At 44.6% G+C, this 17,530-nt stretch overlaps 1 protein-coding gene across 1 annotated transcript in view; it reads left to right on the top strand.

The window, feature by feature from the left end:
- CIAPIN1 (cytokine induced apoptosis inhibitor 1) overlaps positions 1-17,530 on the top strand; it is a 55,496-nt gene that overhangs the window by 13,264 nt on the left and 24,702 nt on the right. The window contains exons 3-4 of the mRNA XM_033943739.1: positions 3,467-3,628; positions 13,853-13,923. Of these exons, the coding sequence (XP_033799630.1) occupies positions 3,467-3,628; positions 13,853-13,923 (233 nt within the window). The remainder of the gene's footprint in view (positions 1-3,466; positions 3,629-13,852; positions 13,924-17,530) is intronic.

Below are 17,530 nucleotides of genomic sequence, written 5' to 3'. Positions count from 1 at the left end.
TGATTTTAAAGGATGCTCAAGATCGCAAGGTAGATGTAGTACTTAAAAAGGCAATTTGAGGCCTTGGCGTTGGGACTAAAGGCAGCAGCAGTGACTTCTTTCATGGCACACACCTGCCACGCAATATTACGTCAGATTCCCATGGTGGATGACGATGCTTACCCCCAGTTGATAATAGCGGGGGTGGATTATGTAGCTGATGCACTATATGACATATTCAGGGTTATGAGCAAAGTTTCTACTTATTCTGTTTCTGCCCGCAGAATGCTTTGGATCCAGCAATGGGCGAGAGATTTATCTTCCAAAGCCACCTTGAGCAGGCTTCCCTTCAAAGGCCAATTGCTCTTGTAAAAGATCAGGCAATTTTATGGCCATTGTGTCAGATCATCACCCTAAATCCTTGCCAGACTGCAGACCACATGCCCCTAAGGTGGCTCTTGGCACCTTTCGAGGCTCTTGGCAATTTGGTCAGTATTCCAGAGGGTCCACTTCCTCTGCCCAGAGGAAGTGGTCGCTAAACCGAATGGAGCTGCAAGGCATTCATCTAATGTTACAGACATTGGAGGACTCCCTGACAGGCATAGCAGTAAAGGTTTTCTGAGACAGTGCTACATCAGTGGCCTATGTCAACATGAAGGAAAGTACCAAGAGTATTCCATTGCGCCTCGAAGCCCAGTTGTTGTTCCATTTGGCAAAAGTCCACCTACAAGCTCTCTCAGCAGCTCATGTAGCAGTAGTGAACAATGTGCAGGTTGACTATCTCAGCTGGCAGACATTGGACCCAGGGGAGGGTTCATCCAGAAGGCTTTCAACATCATTATTGGTCAATGGGTTTGACAGACATTCGATCTGATGCGGTGATCTCAAACTCACGGCCTGCCAGGTACTATTTTGAGGCCCACAGTATTTTTATCATAATCACGAAAATAAAATAAAACAGTGTCTTGATCATATGTCTCTTTAGCTGTAAATTACAATATTATTATTAAGACTTAGCCAAAAGGAAAGATTTATTAACTATAAAGAGTTTTACCTCATTCAAAATTGTCATTTCTTTAATAAGACATTAACTATTTTTTTCTGAGACCCACCAAGTACCTACAAATCCAAAATGTGGCCCTGCAAAGGATTTGGGTTTGAGTTTGAGACCACTGATCTGATGGCATCAGCAGCCAGCAAGAAAGTAGATTGTTTCTTCAGCCAAAGATTTGAGCCTGAAGTGCGGGATTGGACACACTAGTCCAACTGTGGCCAGAAAGAGAGCTGTTGTACGGGTTTCCCCCGTGACCCATGATAGACGGGGTCATTCATAAAATAGCAAGCCACCCAGCAATGGTAATCCTAGTTGCCCCAGACTGGCCACACCTGCCATGATACGTGGATCTGGTGCATCTACACAGGGACAAAGGTCTCAGTTGCTGATTCATCCATCTCTTCTGTCACAGGGTATGTTCCCCATGAAGCAGCCGGAACTCTTGGGCTTACAGCATGGCTATTGAGCATGCCGCGCTAGCGCTGAAGGGGCTATTCTGAGGTGGACATAGCTACTTCTGAGATCTAAGAAACCAACTACTGTCACAGCATATGCTAAGGTTGGAAAATGTTTTAGCTCCATTGTGCTGATGAGAATGTGGAACCTTTAAGAGTTCTGATGTTGCTGGTCCTAGTATTTCTCCAAGCTGGACTCGAGAAGAGTCAGACGATTGACCCCTCAAATTGCAGGTGGCAGTTGTACTTCAGGGCTCCAGTAGAGAAACTTTCACTGACTTCTCATCCAGATGTAGCCAACATTTAGAAGGGTATGCTAAGGCTGCATCCTCCGGTACAGCAGCCTTTTCAATCGTAGACATTGTTAGTGATACCTCTGCAAAAGCTCTTATAGAGCCTTACTATCAAGACAGTTTTTCTGGTGGCTATCGCTTCTGCGAGAAGACTCTCAAACTTGCAGGTGCTCTCATGCAGAGAGACATTCCTCAAATTTACAGAGGCTGGGGTCTCTCTGCACATGGTACCATTTTTATTTTTGCCAAAAATGGTTTTGGTTTTTTCCATGACATACATACAGAACTACTCCACTAATCAGTTTTATTCTGATGGAAGAAAAAGCCTCGGGTCTATTCTGGTAGAGTATAAATATTCAAACCACTACTACCCACATCATTGGCTTTGAAAAAACTTCTGTCCTTTGGTTTTCTATGTACATCAGAAAGTCTGGCTATCTGCGTTCCATCTCACAGGTTTGAGAAAAAAAAGACAAAGTGTTGGTGTTGTTGGATGTTAGGAGAGTTCTTTTCCATTATCTTGAGGTGAAGAATGATATCTCTCAGGTCATCTTTTCATGCTATCCAGTCCTAGTTGACTGGGAAGGTCAGCTTCAATGACTTCTATTTCCAGATGGATTCACATAGTGATTTTGTCTGTGCACATTGGCTATGGTAAACGACCGCCAATCTCTTTGAAGATGCATTCCACTAGAAATGTGACTTCTTCACGGGCAAAGTCCTTGGTGGTGCTGCCCAAAAAGATTTTTAGGGCAGCTATATGATCCACCTTCCTTACTTTTACAAAGTTTTACAGAGTGGACGTGGCAGCACAAAGGAATGTCGCATTTGGGCCCTTTGTGCTCACATCAGGCTCATCTGCACCACCCTAGTTTCAGGGGACTGCTTTAGTACGTCCCACTGGTCAAGACTGATGTACCTTTTGCACTAGAAGGAAAGATTAGGTTCTTACTTCAATAATCTTTCTGGTAGAAAGGTACATCAGTCTTGATGGCCTTCTCTGTCAGATATCTATTTTGACTGCTTACTGTCTCAGACAGGTATGGATTTCTAAAGGTTGGTATCTTCGCCTGTTAAACATATGAAGAGAAAAGAAAAGTCCTCTCTACTGTTAGAGGCAAATGAGAGTATGACATCTCCACAGATAGGTGGCTTGATTGTTCTACCTTTTTTTCTGTACTGTTATTGACATTGTTTAATAATTACATATTGTTACAGAGCAGAACAGAAGTGATTTGTCGGGAAGGTGCTCTGTACCCCTCTTTCTTATTTTTCTTCTTATAGTGGTGTACAACTACTTTGAGACAGACTGAGGAGTTACAGCCCAGCCCAGTGAAGAAGGAGGCGGAGCCAAGAAAGGTAGATGATGTCTTCTACACAGTTTGCAGTTAGAGAGGAAAATAACCCATTGGTCAAGAGTGATGTATCTTTCTACTTGAAAGAAGATTATCAAGGTAAGAACCTAATCTTTCCTTGGTATCTCATAAGCTTGACTGTGTCCACTCACTGTTCAAGACAATAATTTGAATAGGCTATGGTTATGATCTCTTACATGCAACATCACAGGAAATGAAAAAACAGAAGTATCACCTTGCTGTGTGGACTATTTTTAAAGCTGGGGTTAAGAGAAAGGCTAAAGAATGCTAATAACTTTTATTTATTATACATAATCTCTTCTCTTTTAGCGGCACATGCAGAATCTAGTTTTGATGTAGCTCTGCTGGGCCTTGTGCCAGGCAGTGTAGCTGTACATAGTTCAGACCACCTGGCAGACATTGCACGAATTTTGAAGCCTGGTGGTAGCATTCTCTTGAAGGAGCCTGTGATTTCTGCTGCAGTAACAGGAGGTAAGAACCCATCCACCCAGGCAATGATGTAGTAAAGGGGGGGGCAAACTACCCCAGACGCCGTCTTTGTGGGGGCGCCAGCACCTCCACCCCCCAACGCAAAGCTTGCGCCCTCCCTTCCCCCCCCCCACACACACCCCAGTACCTATTTAAAATCTTCACCAGTGCAAGCAGCTACTCTAGCCTGTTGCTCACACAGGCCTGGCTCCCTTTGAAATCACTTCTGGGTCATGGGACCAGGAAGTGATGTCAGGGAAAGCCAGTATGAGCAGCAGGCAGAGAATCTGCTCAAACTGGAGAAGATTTAGAGGTAAGGGGGTGGGAAGGGATGGCGCAAATGTGGCGGAGAGTGTGGATAGGGCTCAGAGGCATCACCACCCTGGGCACCTCCCACCCTCGCTACTCCAATGCACCCAGGTGCTTACAAGGGGCAGGAAACATTCCTTCTCTGAAGGAAATGGGAGGCGCATGCTGTGTGGAAAGATGGTGGGTCCCTTTTTACTAAAATGGAGTGTTTGTACGTAGTGTGCGTTAACAGTTAAAATTTAATGCATGGTAAAGCAAAAGACTGTATGGTAACTGTTGGGGGTGTGACCACTATTCCTCCTACAGTTATCACACAGACTAGTTCCTGACTGCATTAGTATCAAATGCAGTTAGCACTGATTCACCAAGAGATGGCGTTAATACCAGTTTATATTTAATATATGTTTTATTGTGTTAGCTGCCTAGAGATAGGTGGGATATAACATAAATAAATAAATAAGTACGCCTGCACTAACTGCACATTTCACAGCATGCCCTAAGAATATGTACCTGTTACAGCATGCAGTGCAGTCCACACCTGGTCCCTTGCTCCATTTCATGCTAAGCAGCAGTTAGTGTGGGATTTCTTACAATACTGGCTAAAAACACATGCTTAGTACTTAGCACACTATAGAAAAAAGGCTTCGTTGTGGCTTGCTGCAATTCCAGATTCACAGATTCTGCTAAGATGTGTTTAAATTCCCATGCTTTAAACACGTCAATTTGCTTGAAAATTTGTGGTGGTATAATGCCAGCTCATGCAAGAATGAGCTTCGATTTCAGTTCCTGTAAAAGCTGGGATATGAAATGAACAAAATATGGCATTATACCTTATTGTGCAAAAGGAATAGATCCGAGTCAGAGCAAAAAGGAGGCTTCATGTTTATAAAAAAATATCCAGAAGATTTTTATTCATTCTTTGAACAGCGGTGTCATGTGCTCAGTTTAGGTTGCAGTTTTTGTTTAATCTATTTTAATTTGACAGGTAACACGCTTTATAATAAATTATTGTATAAAGAGTTGGAAGACACATCTCCATGTTTATCAAGCCGAGCTTTACATTTTTAGAGCATAGCTGGCCATTGAGCATGGTGCTACTTCAGCTTGTCTGCAGTGTTCTTTGCTCACATGTTTAAAGACAATAGACTGTTTTCAGTCCAATTCTTTATATGTGAGGTTGCAAACCATTGGACCCCTGAGGAAGGCGTGTTCGCCGAAACACGGACCGTGTAGGGTCCGGTTGGATTTTTATCACAATATTTTTTATCATTGTACTTTTTTAATTGAATTTTTATGGTTTTATATGTCAGTGTTTAATAAATTATCTCCAGAGCATCTGTATCCACAATTTTTGTTTTTGTTTTCACTGCCTGATTAGAGAATAACACAGAAAAAAATTTGTCCCAGTCCCTGTGAGCTTGGTTCCCATCCCAACCCCGTCCCCGTGAGCTCGGTCCCTGTCCCCTTCCCCACAAACTGTCTGATCCTATCCGTACAAGCTTCAAATAGTTAACATTTTATACTGAACTTATTTTATTAAAGTATAAAATGAAACAATATTCTGTACAATTGCCACTTTATAAACACAACTAATACAGAGCAAGGATCAACAAAACCCCTGTCTCCCCTCCCTTTCACAAATATCTCCTCCACTATCAAGAAAACTGAATAAGCCAAATTACTACAGAATGCTACACAGAAAAATCATGCTAACAGAATGCCATGGTCACACATGACAGGAATAGTGTTAGGGGAGTGCAACTAGGGCAACTGCCCCCTAGTCAGAGAGAGAGCCCTAACCAACTGGAAGCTAAAGAAGCAAAGCCTGGGCTTTGCGGTCCCCAGTTATGTCTAACACCAGCTCTAGCAAGATACATATTTCAAATCTGATATATTCTAATTACAAAATAGAAAATAAAATTATTTTTTTCTACCTTTTATTCTGCAAATCATATTGGTCTCAGGTGCTGGTCTCTGTTTTGTTTTGTCTTCTCTTAACTCACTTATCAGGGTCTCTTGATCATTTGACATTTCTTCTTTCTCCATGCTCACCATCCATCTTCTATCTCTGTGTATGTATTGTTCCCCATGTTCAGCATCTCCCTTCTCTATGTCTCATATATGTTCCTTTCTAGTATTTCCTCTATGCCCATCTCCCTGCCTTCATTATCTCACATTTTATGATCCCCTCCTCCTGTGTACAGAATTACTTATCTATATCCCTTGCCCCCCCCCATCCAGCATCTTCCTTCTACGTTCTTCTTCTCCCCTATGTCTAGCCATCTTCTCTCTGTGTCCATATACTCTCCCATGTCTAGCATTACTCCTCTGTGTCCATATACCACCCCCATGTAGCATTCCCCTTTGTGTCCCTGTTCCTATGCTCCCATCCAGGCCCACCATCTCTCCTATTTTGTATATCTTTGTCCAGCTTCTCCCCTCTCTTACTGCCTTACACCAGTGTGTCTCACACTATCCTCCCTCCCTCCGCTATGTTCAGTATTTCGCTCACTCTCCCTTCATCCCCTTGGTTCAGCTTCCCTTCTCTTTCTTCTTCCCTGCAGGTCCTGCACCTCTCTCCCTTCTCTCTAGCCCACTAGACCAGATCCAGCACCTGTCTCCCTTCCCTCCAGCTCCAGGTAGTGCACCAGTCCAAGCAAACCCCCCCTCCTTCATGGGTGCAGCATAAAATGGGACCTGTGCTAAAACAGCTCAAGCTGTTAGTAAAATAACAGATCTTAACAGTAACCCATATAGATAACTTCGTCCCCTAAGACAGTTTTTTGATCAAAGCTATTTCTGGCACTTGTGAGAACTGGTGAGTATGGATAGGGCCCACTTCCAAAATTTTGCAATAGCATATTAGGTTGCATGAACGAGATTCACCACAATCTCCTTATCTGTAACTCCACATCCCACCAATACCCTAAAAATCAAAAGAGAGGGCCAAAAGAGATAGTGTCATGCACCTTACTTCAGAAACTGACCACAACCAGGCAACATCCCATATCATCTCCAGCAAATGTTAGAAGCAATGAAGTATTGTAAACTTGAATTCCACTCACTGACAGCACATGGACGCCGAGTAGGCTACAGGCCATATAACTTCCCAATCGGAAGTGTCCAGCGATTCATGCAAATCCTGGTTCCACTCTGCCACTATATATTGAAGCAGTTCGTGGATTGAGACAGCCATATGTCCAAGGTTTATGTCTCCTATACTAACAACCTTTTTCACCCAAGCATTGCAAAACCTGTGATCTGTTTGTGCAAACTTTCTGAATATGTCTCCAGGTGAAACTCCTGCTGTAGTGACCTGAAATCTTTTAAAGCTGCACATCCTACATTATTTGCCAGATATTTTGTGGTCCCTTTTTTGTTCTCAATCCCCCATAACGAGTGAAAAAAGTAGATTGAAGAAAAAGCTCTATCCCAGAGGCCCAGATTTTGCAGGCTGACACCAGATCCCAATCGTATGCGCCACTTTAAGGCAGGCGAGCAGAATCTTCTGTACTCCTTGGGAATCTCTAGTGAAAGCCATCAGTAAAGAGAGGAAGAAACCCTTCACCTGTAACTCCTCCAACTGTATCCAACTCATCGGGCCATAATCTCAATACCACCACACAACACTTACTAGTTTTGACACCCAATAGTAAAACTTCATCCTGCCTTCACATTTATTCCAACAAAAGAGTTTTAAAGGCTATCCTAGGGCTTTTGCAGTGCCAGATAAAACTGAACAGTCTCCCTTTTAGGGTTTAAACAAGATTGATTCGACCACCCCATGAGATATGGAGATCCATCCGTAATTCTTGGCCCACAGAAATACAATCCCAAGATACTTGAAGGAAGAAATCAGTTTAGGCTGCATTTTGAATGATGTATGTATCAGTCTGCTTCTGCATTTTGTAATCTAGCTAGTTTATTTCATTCTTTGGTTTTTCCAAATTAGAACACTGACTTAATACATTTTAGAAATGTGTGTCCTTTTTATTAAGCAGGAAAGATGAGAGACTAGCTGAGAAGAGAAATTTGAGCTTAACTAAGAAGAGAAAAGAAATACAGTATGATCTGGTTATAATGGACTTGCTTATAACGGAGGTCCGCTGATCCTGGCCATTATAAATACACAGAAAATCATTGCATATAGCGGACTCACATATAACAGACTTTTGGATATAATGGACAACCAGTTTGGTTCCCAGAGCTGCTTTTAGCTGTAGTTTTCTTTGGCTATAATGGACATGCAGGCTACGCCTACAAGGCGTGTGGCATTCTGATGATATAATATCAAAATGCAGCCCAGAAGAAAATGGCAGAGTACAGTACGACATAATGCTTTAGAACAGTGTTCTTCAACCTTTTTACACCCGTGGACCGGCAGAAAAAAAAGAATTATTTTGTGGACCGGCAAACTACTAGGACTAAAATTTAAAAACCCCGTTTCCGCCCCATCTCCGCGAGTCGGTCCCCACAAATCATCTGATTCCATCCACACAAGCCTCAGTTATGATTTTATATTGAATGTATTTTATTAAAGTATAAAAAGAAACAATATTCTGTACAATTGTCATTTTACAAATACAAATAATTCAGAGCAGGATCAACAAAACCCCTGTCTCCCCTCCCCTTCACATATATCCCCTCTACTATCAAGAAAACTGAACAAGCCAAATTATTACAGAATGCTACACAGAAATATCATGCTAACAGAATACTGCAGTCACACATGACAGGAATAGTTTTAGGGGAGTGCCACTAGGGCAACTGCCCCCTGGTCAGAGAGCACCCTAAGCCAGCTGGAAGCTAAAGAAGCACTGCCTTGCTTTGCAGTCCCCAGTTATGTCTAACACCAGCTCTAGCAGGATATATATTTCAAATCTGATATATTCTAATCACAAAATAGAAATAAAATTATTTTTTTCTACCTTTTGTCGTCTCTAGTTTCTGCTTTCAATCTTCTTTTCACTCTCTTCCTTCCAGCGTCTGCCCTCTCTGTCTCTTCAATCCAGCATCTGCCCCTTCCATCCACTGTCTGTCCTCTTCCCCTTCCATATGGTATCTGTCTTCTTTCTATGCCCCTCTCCCCTTTCCATCCAGCTTGTGCCCCCTCTCTCCTTTTTACATGATTCATTCCAGCTTCACTGCTCTCTTCATTTTTATCTCTCCTACACCAGATCTATCATCGTTGTCCCTCTCTGCTTATTTTTCTGCTGACCCCTTCCTATTATCAATCTCTCTACTTTCTCATGCCTGTGTCTCCCCTTCCCCTCCTCTAATCTATCTGCCAGCTGTTTCCTTCCTTTTTTCATTCTCCCTTCCCTCCTCATCCTGTCCAGCAGTAATTCTCTTCCCTCCCCTCCCAGCAGCATCTCTCCTTCTCCCTCTCCAGTAGCAGCTGTCCCTTTTTTTCCTTGCCCAGCAGCTTCCCAGATTCCTTTCCCTCCTCCCCTACCAGAAGCATCTCTCCTTCTCCCTCTCCAGTAGCAGCTGTCCCTTTTTTTCCTTGCCCAGCAGCTTCCCAGATTCCTTTCCCTCCTCCCCTCCCAGAAGCATTTCTCCTTCTCCCTCTCCAGTAGCAGCTGTCCCTTTTTTTCCCTTGCCCAGCAGCTTCCCAGATTCATTTCCCTCCTCTCCTCCCAGCAGCATCTCTCCTTCTCCCTCTCCAGTAGCAGCTGTCCCTTTTTTTCCTTGCCCAGCAGCTTCCCAGATTCATTTCCCTCCTCCCCTCCCAGCAGCATCTCTCCTTCTCCCTCTCCAGTAGCAGCTGTCCCTTTTTTCCCCTGCCCAGCAGCTTCCCAGACCAATGTTCCCTCTAAGGATTGATGAAGTGTGTGCAAAATAAAATATGCATGAGCGACAAGTTACATATTCCACAAATTTATGAGCAGGCACGGAGGACGCATTTTTAAACAAATGTAGTTTATCCTTGTACTCCTTATGTATTTTTAATCATCTATGGATATGTTTGTATGTTTATTGTTCAAATGGTTTTATTTATTTCCCAAAATTTACTTTTGTTATACACATTGAAAATATTTGATATTGCATTTAAATCAAAATCTCAATAAACTTGAAACTTGAAACGAGTGCCCATGAGATTGTGGGAGGGTTAAATACTCAAAACTTAGAAGAATAACAATTTACTTAAAGTTTTTGCTTCGCCAGCTTTCTGGTATCTTTACATAATGCAGTGGCGTACCTAGCATTTGTAACACCCGGGGCCCATCATTTTTTGGCACCCCCCCCCATCTGTACGAAAAACATAATTTTTAGTAACAAGCCACACGTCACACATGAGTATCTAGGAAAAGGCAGCATCTTACATATTGCAGTGAACAGTACATCAATACACCCATTGTAAAACTAAACAAGCCAGACCAGCACAGATCAATCCTACACCGTCAATCCTAACATAAAACTATGTCTTTCGAACACACAGAACACACCTTCGCCTATTATGGAATATGTAATCACAAACTAACCCCTCCCTCTTTTACAAAACTGTAGTGTAGATTTTAGCTACGGAGGTAACAGCTCCAATGCTCATAGAATTCTGAGCATCAGAGCTGCTACCACCACGGCTGGTGCTAAAAAACGCTTCACAGTTTTGTAAAAGGGGGGATAAAATAAAAATACATAGACAAAGGTTAAATTGAACCAGCAAGAAGCTGGACTCTGCATACAATGCTTCACAGAAACAGTGACACATGTCTCCTAAAGCAATAAATAAATAGAAATTTTTTTTTCTACCTTTGTCTTCTGTGCTTTCTGCTTTCCTCATCTTCTTGTAACTCTCTTCTTTCCGTCCACTGTCTGCCGTCTCTCTTCCCCTATATGGCATCTTCTCTCCTTCTATGCCCCTTCCAGAAACTGTATGCCTCCCCCTTTCATCTCTCCTTTCACCCCCATTGGTCTGGCATCTCTCTCCTCTCCTTCCCTCTCCCACACCTCTCCTCTGCAATCCCTTTCCCTTTTTTCCCTCATTTCCCTTTTCAATTTATTTTCTGCATCTGTCTAGATTATGTTCTTACTACCCTCTCATCAATGTCCTTTTTTACTGTCTACCTAAAGCTTGCCACCTCTTTCCCTCACCCCTCCAGTGTTTCCCTAACTCAATCCTTTTCTCCCCATCATGTGCCCTCCTTTTATTTATCCCCTCCTTCCATCATGTACCCTCTTTCTCCAACCCTTCCATCTAGTACCTTTTCCTCTCTCTGTCCACTTCCATCCAGCATCTGCTTCCCTCTTTCTCTCCTCCCATTTCCTTCTGGCATTTGCTCCCTTATCTCTCCCATCTGCACTTCCATCCAGCATAGGCTCCCCACTACCATCCAATGTCTGCCCTTTCTCCCTCCATCCACTCCTCTTCAATCAGCATCTTCCCCCTTTCTTTCCCTCCAATATCCTTCCCCCTTATGTCTCTCCCCTTTCTCTGTACATCAATTCCATCAGCACCACCCTTCCATACCACCCTGCCCCCTTTCTTTCCCTCCACCACTCTTCCATTCCAGCAGTCCTGCTCCTTTCTCTCCCTTCATGCAGCAAGGTCCCGCGATGATTGTAGCTGCCTGCTGCCAATCCACCCCACTCCGACGTACTTGCTCTAGAGCGGACTCAGCAGCCGCATGCTGGAAGGGCCCGCGATGACTTGTCTGCTGGCTCTGCTCTGGAAGAAGTAAGTTACATTGGAGGGGGTGGACCCGGCAGATGCAGGGAGTTGCGGCAATGTCCCGCAATGACTGCGTCTGCCGGGTCCACCCCCTCCGACGTAACTTACTTCATCCAGAGCAGAGCCAGCAGACGAGTCATCGCGGGACCTTCCTGCACCTCAGTGCGGATGCTGACTCTGCTGAAGAGAAAGTAAGTCAGTGGTAACGTGACCATTTATTTTTTTCATCAAAAGGGGACATCTATTAATTGACTGTGTATCCTTTCTTTCTTTCTGCACTCAGGCCCAACAATTGTCCCATTCTATTCCCTCCCTCCTTCCTTCCCATGTCCTTAGTGCCCCCAGTGCCTCCTTCCCATGTCCATAGTGCCCCCAGTGCCTCCTTCCTGTGTCCTTTGTGCCCCCAGTGCCTCCTTCTTATGTCCCCCCACTGCCTTCCAGATTTTGCCCACCCCCAAAGCCAGCCAGCTCTGCCACCTCTCCATTTTTTTCTCTGTCACCACCCCATCCCCTATGATCTGGCATCTCTCTCTTCTCCTTTCTTTCCTTTGCACCCCATAGTCTGGTATCTTCCCTTCCCTGATTCTCTGGCATCTCTCTCCTTTCCTTTTCTTCCATCTTTCGCTCCCCCTTCATGCTCTCACATCTCCCCCTTCCTTTTCCCTTAGTCTGGCATACCTTCCTCCTTCCCTCCAAGCCCTGGCATCTCCTTTCATTCCCTCCCTCATCTTCCTTCTCCCTCCAGCTGGGTACCACAACACTCTCCCCTGCAGCTCTGGACTTCCCCACACCTGCTCTCCCAAAATTGCCATGCTTCGGTTCCTCTTCTTCCTTCCTCCCTCCCCCCACGGGACCCTGCGGCACCAGCAGCTCTTACTCCCTCTAACGCCGGCCCTGCAGCTCCGGACTCCCCCCCCCCCCCCGGATCGCTATTATTTTAAATGTTATAGCGGCGGCGCTGTATCCATCAGTGGAGACGTCTAACCTCGGCCTGCCCCGGAACTCTTACTGCAGCAGCCGCCCGTCTATGCAGGAACAGGAAGTCACTGTTGCAGTAAAAGTTCCGGGGCAGGCCGAGGTTAGACGTCTCCACTGATGGATACAGCGCCGCCGCTATAACATTTAAAATAATAGCGATCCGAAGGGGGGGCAGGTGTGGGGAAGTCCGGAGCTGCAGGGCCGGCGTTACACCAATGAGAACAAGGGGCGGACCGCCCCCCACTTAGTACGCCACTGATTGCGGGGATCATGAAAGGAGCCGCCGCTGCTGCATCTTAGGCGAGCAGGGCAGACCACCACCGCCACAACTTCCTCTCACCTCCGCTCCAGTGAGCGACACCAGAAGAAGCATGAGCGACGCCACTGAAAATAGTGAGCGATCGCTCATGCGCTCACCTTAGAGGGAACACAGACTCTGATAGTGGTTTTCTCCCCTCCCAGCAGCTCTTCTTACTTCCCAGTGCAGCGATTCACTAAGGCAGCCTCGGGTCCTTTGTTGGGTCGCGCCGCCTCTGAAGAAAGAGAAAGTTGCATCATCAGAGGCAGCCGCGACTCAGCAAAAGCCCCGAGGCTGCCTTCCTGAATCGCTGCGCTGGGAAGTAAAGGAGAGCTGCAGAGAGGGGAGAAAGCCACTGTCGGAGGCTCCCCAAGATCTCTCCGACCCAGCGCATGCTTCACATGTTGATCTTGCCGGCCCTGCGCGGACCGGCAGGAAGTTGAAGTGAGTCAATCTTGCCGGCCCTGCGCGGACCGGCAAAAATTTCCTGCGGACCGACACCGGTCCGCGGACCGGCGGTTGAAGAACTGTGCTTTAGAACATCTTTTAGTGCTCTGGTTTTGCAATCATTTTGTGCCATACCAATGTTTTGCTGAGTTTTGTTCTTGATGTTGCTGATATGGTATGCAGTGACTGTTGTTCGTTGATTGAACATTGTTTCAAGTTGACCTAAATTAAGTTTTTTAAAAATGCAGCTCTGGATTTTTTCCAGGTCCCTTGAAGTCCGTTATAACGAGATTTTTCTGTATTGTACAGAACTTGTCTTTTTTTGGTGAGGAGGGGGGGCTTCAGAAAAGGCAGTCTTATACCACAGAATGTGGCCTTCAAAGATCCACAGTTCTTTTTAAAGATCAAAGATTCAAGAAATATAAAATAAGATGATCTTGTTTATAATGTGCTTGAGGGATCCTTACTGAATGCTGGGACCTGTTGTCTTTCCTTTCATTACTTCCTACTTTACTTGTTCTAGGAAGTGCTCTGAGGACAGAAGCCCGGCTCTGTTCTGCCTTGACCCTCGCAGGACTGACAGATGTGACAGAGGTGTGTTCATTATTATGAAGGTTTCTGAAGTTCCAGCTAACTTCATATCAGCAATGTCATTCTAAATTAAGCCTGTTTTTAATCTTTTATGAAATTTTAAGTCTTCTAAGCATTTATATTGATAAAGAGAACTCCAAATCAATATTCTTAAGGATGAATAAGTGTAGTACTGATTTTTACTGTTTAAATGAAATATATTTTTACTAGTTTTTCAGCCCGTTACATTAACGGGTGCTAGAATAGATGTGTAGACTTAGGCATTTCTTTCTCTCTTTCTGTATGTGTGTCTTTTTTTCTTTCTCCCAGCCCCCCTTTCTTTCTGTCTTTTCTTTCTGTCTCTCCCCCCTGTCCAGCAGTAGCCCTTCTCCCTTCCTTTTACCTTCCCTCTGTCCAGCAGAACCCCTTTCCTGCTCCCCCTGTCCAGCAGTAGCCCTTTTCTCTTCCTTTTACCTCCCCCTGTCCAGCAGTACCCCTTCCCTGCTCCCCCTGTCCATCAGTAGCCCTTCTCCCTTCTTTTTACCTACCAATATTCCCATTTACCCTTTTACCTTTCCTATTTCGACCTTTTTCACCCCATCCAGCATCATTAGAGTACCTGTTGCATTGTTGGTGTTTCAGTGTCTCCTCTGCCTTGGGTCTGGACCGACTATTGTGGGCCAGGATTGCCAGGGGTGCCCTGTGGGACAGGCAGGGGCAAGGGTCAGCAGAGGTGGGGGAGTTCTGGGTGGCAGCGCGCGGCGGTGACGTCCAGGCCTTGCACTGCCACGTCTCTCCTGAGCCGCGACGAAGAGGGCAGGGGGTGCTAGCGGCTGCCAGCCGCCACTCCGCACCGCCTTTCGCCTCAAGCCGCCACAGCCTCCTCCCAGCAACCGCCGCTCCGCACTGCCTTGCCGCAGCAGCGTCTAAAGACACTTCGGCCGGTAGGGCCGTATTGTGAGGTGGAGAGCAGGGAAGCTTGTCTGGCGCGACAGATCAGGAAACACGCGGCGCGAGTGCGCATGCGCGCTTAGCGTTTTATTATATATGATGATGGAGACATGACTACAAGGGGGTGCTGAAATGTTTATAAGCCCAACCAAGAAGGGAATGATGTGGAGCCATGAAATTTACACTTTATTCACATATTCACCCCTAAGCTCAACACACTTAGCACATCATGTCTATAGTTTCTGAAACCCTTCCAAAAAATACTTCAGTGCCTGGTCACTGAAATACTGCTCTGCTGCTGCAATCGCCTCCAAATCACTCAAAAATTGTTGGCCTTTCAAATTCTTTTTAAGGTTTAGAAACAGAAAATAGTTATATGGAGCAAGATCTGGTAAGTAGGGTGGATGGTCTATGCACTGAAACCCCAGCTGTGTCAAAACATCCTTCGTTTTGCCAGCCTTATGAACAGGTGTATTGTCTTTTAAAAGAGAACTCCTTTTTTGCAGTTTCCCTCTCCTTTTTTTTTTTCTCAGTGCCTCCTTTAATCGGCACAGCAAGTTACAGTAGTATTCTGCATTAACTGTTTGGCCCCTTGGAAGATGGCCACAGTATTTTTGGGATCAGGAAGGTGTTGTAATGACTTTGACCTTTCCTGCTGACTTTTGGGTCTTGAATTTCCTTGACTTTGGAGAACCCGAGTGCTGCCATTGCACAAACTGTTATTTTGTCTCGGGGTCATGTAACCATGTTTCATCAACAGTAACTTAGCTGTTCCAAAAAGTTGGCAACAGCTCGTTGAAAATGCTGCAAAATCAACTTGGAAGTGTCCACTCAATGTCATTTCTCATCAGAATTCAAACATTTGGGCACCGACTTGGCTGACAGCTTCTTCATACCCAGCTGCTTGTGAATTATATATCTGTAGTGTCTCAGCAATTGTTCTAGCTGATATTCGCCTATCTGCCAAAATCAGGTTGTGGACATGGTCAATAATTTCAGGAGTTGACACCATTTGAGGCCTCCCAGACCTTGCTACACCTTCGGTCTTGGAATTTCCACACTGAAAGTTTGTACACCACTTCTTCACTGTAGAGCAGTGTTCTTCAACCTTTTTACACCTATGGACCGGTGGAAAAAAAAGTTATTTTGTGGACCGGCAAACTACTAGGACTGAAATTTAAAAACCCCGTTTCCGCCCTATCTCCGCAAGCTCGGTCCTCGCAAACCATCTGATCCCATCCGCACAAGCCTCAGTTATGATTTTATACTGAATGTATTTTATTAAAGTATAAAAAGAAACAATATTCTATACAATTGTCATTTTATAAATACAAATAATAAAGAGCAAGGATCAACAAAACCCCTGCCTCTCCTCCCCTTCACATATATCCCCTCTACTATCAAGAAAACTGAATAAGCCAAATTATTACAGAATGCTACACAGAAATATCATGCTAACAGAATACCACAGTCACACATAGCAGGAATAGGGTTAGGGGAGTGCAACTAGGGCAACTGCCTCCCTGGTCAGAGAGAGCCCTAAGCCACTGCCTGGACTTTGCAGTCCCTAGTTATGTCTAACACCAGCTCTAGAAGGATATATATATATTAGAACCGCAAGGCACAAGCGGAATAGAAATCACTAATGTAATGTAATGTAATATTTAAAATCTGATTGTCAGCCTAGCTGTCGCTACCATTCAGCATTTTCAGTTGGCATTACTTATGTCAGCGAAGGCCTATGGGAAATTATATCAATCTGACTCTGGCATGGGAATGCAGATAGACCCTGAGGGCAGGAAGACGGTTTTAAGTAGCCCTGATTGATATGTTTCAAGTATCCCTGATTGAATCATGACTAGCTAAAAGGTGTTAACGTCTGATTAAGAGGGTGCTTAGGACAATGGGTCCAAGTGCACAGATCAAGCCAGAGACTTAATCCCATCTTCCATGCTTGCAAGTATCACACCCTCCTTTGTCAATTAAATTGACCATTGTCTCAAACAGTTTGCAAGTTCTAAACAGAAAGATACTGGGGCATACAGGTTTCTATATTCAGCCAAGGTATAAAAGCCTCCTCTCTGCTCTATCAATCTAGCTATCAATCAAGCTATCTATCTCTGGAGGAGAGGGATCTCAACTCTCCCTCTCTTTCTGTCTATCCTTCCCTTTATCTATGGAACACGAAGCTTAGACCATCCCTCTTTTCTCTGTCTCTCTCTGCCTTTCCCTGAAACTTCACGCTTCCTTCTGGACTCTGTAAGGCAGGGAAACTACTTTGCTCTCTACTTAATTGTAAATGCTTCATTGTAATGCTTATAAATATTGCTTTTCTGTAAGACTATTTCTATAATATATTCTTTATGCAATCACCTCTGGCTATGCCTTCTTTATTCTACTTCCTGGTGACTCATCTGTGAGGGAACTGAACCTGGGACCAGCGTTTGTCAGTACGCCTTTCACTTAACCCCTACCACCATACATTGGGGGGGGCCACTAACACAAAATCACAAAATAGAAATAAAATTATTTGTTTCTACCTTTTGTTGTCTCTGGTTTCTGCTTTCATCTTCTTTTCACTCTCTTCCTTCCAGCGTCTGCCCTCTCTGTCTCTTCAATCCAGCATCTGCCCCTTCCATCTACTGTCTGATCTCTCCCCCTTCGATATGGTATTTATCTT

This window comes from Geotrypetes seraphini, chromosome 4, assembly GCF_902459505.1.
Source record: "Geotrypetes seraphini chromosome 4, aGeoSer1.1, whole genome shotgun sequence".
NCBI lineage: Eukaryota > Metazoa > Chordata > Amphibia > Gymnophiona > Dermophiidae > Geotrypetes > Geotrypetes seraphini.
The sequence above is the reverse complement of the archived record's forward strand: the minus strand, read 5'-3'. Positions and strand labels throughout refer to the sequence as shown.